General features: G+C 58.4%; 1 protein-coding gene across 1 annotated transcript in view; it reads right to left on the bottom strand.

The window, feature by feature from the left end:
* Nucleotides 1–2: 2 nt before the first annotated feature.
* LOC106896566 (E3 ubiquitin-protein ligase HUWE1-like) overlaps nucleotides 3–481 on the bottom strand; it is a gene marked incomplete at both ends in the record, with an annotated part of 26,785 nt that continues 26,306 nt past the window's right edge. The window contains 2 exons of the mRNA XM_014956656.1: nucleotides 3–182; nucleotides 273–454. Of these exons, the coding sequence (XP_014812142.1) occupies nucleotides 3–182; nucleotides 273–454 (362 nt within the window). The remainder of the gene's footprint in view (nucleotides 183–272; nucleotides 455–481) is intronic.

The following is a 481-nucleotide window of genomic DNA, read 5'->3' on the forward strand; positions in this document are numbered from 1 at the left end:
GCGGAGGGCAGGCGGTCTGTGGAGCGATCGTCCCGATGGATCTGGAATTTCTGGATCCCGTTCATCCCTTCCAGGGCGGCGAATCCCTGCAGGGGCACCTTGGACGTCCCCGTCACAAACTGCAGGAACTTGGCCCGATCCGCTTGGTCGAAAGACCTCAGCGCCCGCCAGAACCACTGGATCTGGGAGAGGAGACCCCCAAAAAAGTTAAGTTTTGGGGTTTTTATTGGGTTTTTGAGAGGGGGGAGGAGGATATTGAGCCCCCCTCATACCTGGATGGAGTTGCCCTGGTACTTGTGGTACTCGGTGTTGGCCTTGAGGTCGTCGATGTCGATGGTGGGCAGCCCCGAGATGAGCAGCTCCAGCTCTTGCTCCGTGAAGATGGAGATGAGGCGTTTGGGGATGATTTCGTAAAAACCCTCCAGGAAAGCTGCCAGCTGCTTCCGGATGGCGCCTGGGGGGGGAGAAAAAGGGGGGGGTT

This window comes from Calidris pugnax, unplaced genomic scaffold (genome assembly GCF_001431845.1).
Source record: "Calidris pugnax isolate Ruff unplaced genomic scaffold, ASM143184v1 scaffold350, whole genome shotgun sequence".
NCBI lineage: Eukaryota > Metazoa > Chordata > Aves > Charadriiformes > Scolopacidae > Calidris > Calidris pugnax.